The 3,533-nt window shown below is 46.5% G+C and overlaps 1 protein-coding gene across 1 annotated transcript; it reads left to right on the forward strand.

The window, feature by feature from the left end:
* Nucleotides 1-1,743: 1,743 nt before the first annotated feature.
* Nucleotides 1,744-2,419, forward strand: LOC123041267 (phytosulfokines 4). The gene is made up of 2 exons (XM_044463913.1): nt 1,744-1,991; nt 2,106-2,419. The coding sequence occupies exons 1-2, from the start codon at nt 1,863-1,865 to the stop codon at nt 2,238-2,240; spliced, it is 264 nt and encodes an 87-aa protein (XP_044319848.1). The 5' UTR covers nt 1,744-1,862; the 3' UTR covers nt 2,241-2,419.
* The last annotated feature ends 1,114 nt before the right edge of the window (nt 2,420-3,533 follow it).

The raw sequence follows: 3,533 nt of genomic DNA on the forward strand, positions 1-3,533 counted from the left end.
CCTCTTGATCATTGCTAGCTTCACGACCGTTCCGTTGCTTCTCTTCTCGCTCTTATTTGCGTATGTTAGCCACCATATCATGCTTAGTCGCTGCTGCAACCTCACCACTTATCCATTCCTTACCTATAAGCTTAAATAGTCTTGAACTCGCGGGTTTTGAGATTGTTGAGTCCTCGTGACTCATCAGATACTATCACAACAGTTGCAGGTGCCGATGATACCAGTGCAGGTGATACAACCGAGCTCAGATGGGAGCTCAACGAAGATCTTGGTCGTTGCTATGTTTCGTTTCTTGATGATCAGTAGTGGAGCCCAGTTGGGATGATCAGGGATCTAGCAGTTGGGTTGTCTTCTTTTCTTTTGGCTTCGTCCATAGTCGGACTATGTATGTACTCTGAATGATGTATGAATTATATGTTCATTGTGTGAAGTGGCGATTGTAAGCCAACTCTTTATCCCATTCTTGTTCATTACATGGGATTGTGTGAAGATGGCCCTTCTTGCGACAAAACCACCATGCGGTTATGCCTCTAAGTCGTGCTTCGACACGTGGGAGATATAGCCGCATCGTGGGTGTTACAATACGTTGGATAAAAAGGTGCATTAATGGCAGATGACGTCATGGCGGGTAATCACAAATCCAAAGGATGATGTCATGGCGCGTTACAAAAATTTCATACAAGCAAAGAAGCAGAAATTTTTTCTTAAGTGTTGAAGATTGACATGAACCAGTTCAAATCAATCTGGTGCCTAATGTTGGGGATATAACTATTAGGTATGACCCGTCTAGGAGGGGCCGGGTTATATCTATGAAGACTCTTGAAGCCCAAGACAAGGCCTGAAGATGACGGTTCAGTTAAGGGCCCAAAGCCCAGAGGCGCTTTAAGATCCGTAAGAGATAAACCATCATATGTACATGACTTGTATTGTAAGGCAAGAATAGTTAGAGACCGAGCCGGACACTGTTTATGGGCCGATCGGGACTCTATGAGCCGTTGGACGTCGACCTCTGTATATAAAGGGACGACCCGGCCGCAGTTCAGGGCAAGTAACATCAGATCGAGAGCTAGGTCAAGTGATTTCACTCCCTGGTAATCGAGACATAAGCAATCTCACTCAAAACTGGATCGTATGCTCTTACCTTCACCATAAGGGGCCGATCCAGTATAAACCCCGTGTCCTTTATCCTGATTAACTCCTTTAAACTTCCTAGTTGCGATGGCTCCACGACTAAGTCCTTTCATGACAATTCCACGACAGAAAGGGTACGCGTCCATTTGCAAAATGCACAGTAACAGATGTCTGAAGTGTCGAATAGGAAATCAGACCAATTTTCTTGAAAAAACTCAAAAAAAAAATGGTCATTAATCCACGAGTCATGTTGCACGCGCGTGCGGACGGGCGGATCGGCCCGCATTAGAGCCACCGGACATGCAGCCATTCGGGTAAGGTAAGCACGCGCCCGCGATACTCGATCCACCACACCCAGCCGTTTGACCGTTGAACAAGTTGTGAGCCGGGAATATGTACAGTAGTAAAAACATTCTTGGATTTAATTACGCCCTGAGCCAGAAATTTGCCTTCAGTAGATCATCATCACAGATAGACAATCACCGACAGACTGGCCTACGCGTAGCAAGGGCCACGTGTAAGGGGCCAGCACATGTGGCAGCCCAGTGCGCGCCTGCTATTTCCATGCTCCTGGACCTGCAAAACGGCTCCGCTATTTCCATGCTCCCCCTCTACCTCTTTAAATACAGTACCATCCATTCCGCCCACAGTCCCAACTACGAGCCTCCGGCAGAAAAACTGCACGATTCATCAATCCGTTCCAAAACAAGAGTAGCCGTCACCGGACCTCCATGGCGAGGGCAACGACACTGGTGCTCGTGGCCGCGCTCGCCGTCCTCCTCCTCCTCGCCTCCGGCCCCGCGGGCGCCACGGCCGCCCGGACCTCGCCCAAGGACGTGGCAACGGCATCTCCCAACGAGGTACGCACGCGCGCGCAGGATCGATGTGAAAGGTTTTCAAGGACTCTCGGCCGATCTCCATCGATTTCTGATCTTTTCAAACCGACCCCGTTGTGTGTTTCTTCTTTCTTGCAGAAGGTCGCGGCGGCGGCGGCGGAAGACCACGAGTGCGAGATGAGGGCCGGCGAGAAGCAGCGGGATGAGTGCATGGCGAGGAGGACGCTCGCGGCGCACACCGACTACATCTACACCCAGGAGAAGCACAACTAGTGGCCTTCATATCTGCGTCCATGTAATGATGTTAGTCTGCGTGTTCGATCTCTATCCTATAGCTTCCTCCTTGAACAAGGGATCGACCCCACCGTTCATGCAATGCATGCATGCATGCATGGCGCAATTATGTATTGCCTAAAATAATTTAGTTATTCGATAATCAAACTGGTTTTATCGCTCGGTTTGCAACGTTAATTTGCTTAATTAGTCTTCAGTTTGACGCCAAAATTTATTGTTTTGGAATCAAGGCTGGCTTTCTTCTGGCGCTCGATCGGAGCCGAACTTGACCAAAATCATACCAGCTCATTCGGTAACATAACGCCAAAATCAGTTTGCTTTCCAGGCGCTCCACGGCCGAACGAGCCACGGAAATCGCCGAATCTGTCACAATTCATCTTCAGCGCACACTGTTTCACACAAGGCAAAAGAACAAAAATCAGACACAAGTGAAGAAAACACTCTCGTACGTGGACCCTGATGACAGCAAACAATCGAAATCGGCAGCAAGTAAACAAATCTTGTACTGGTAGTCAGTCAGTATACGTGCGTATTTATTCGCTGATACAGGCACGGTCTACGTCGGTTTCGTTCTTCTGGATGCCAGCGAAGACTTCCTGATGGATGCGACGCAACAGGTCAAATATCCGAAGAAAGACAGAATATAATAGCCAGATTGGGCGTCAGATTTTGGGCAGCGACAACCGGGATCATTTGACCTCGCTCAGATGATGCTCAGATCAGCAATTCAGTAAGTGTATGAGGTTGACGACAGCGTACTCTGCTGCTGGATGTTTACAACTCTAGATATCAAGATACTCCTCTACCATTAAAAAAAAGATACTCCTCCAGAATGCTCTTGATGACGACCGTCGTGATTTTGACAACCTATATCAACTAAATAGTTTTGCTAAATTACATTTAGATGTGTCCTAAATATTGCACATCTAAATCCTACTCCCTTTGTTCACGAATAAGTGTATTCCTAGCTTTTGTCCTAAGTGAAAGCTTTAAATTTTTGATCAATTTTATAGGACAAAGTAGCAGCATTTATGGCACTAAATTGGTATCACTAGATCCTTTTAAAATGTACTTTCATAATATACCAATTTAATGTCATATATGTCACTACTCTTTTCTATAAAATTGGTCAAAATGGAAGTGTGTGACAATAACTTTGAGCTCCTGTAGTCTTTGATCCTTGATCTGAAGAGGTAGGCAGCTATGATAACGAAGCCAAGGTATGAAGTGATTGTGGCTTCATTCAAATAAGAGTTGTACCGTACGGAATTA

The sequence above is a fragment of the Triticum aestivum genome, chromosome 2B, assembly GCF_018294505.1.
Source record: "Triticum aestivum cultivar Chinese Spring chromosome 2B, IWGSC CS RefSeq v2.1, whole genome shotgun sequence".
In the NCBI taxonomy this organism is placed as follows: domain Eukaryota; kingdom Viridiplantae; phylum Streptophyta; class Magnoliopsida; order Poales; family Poaceae; genus Triticum; species Triticum aestivum.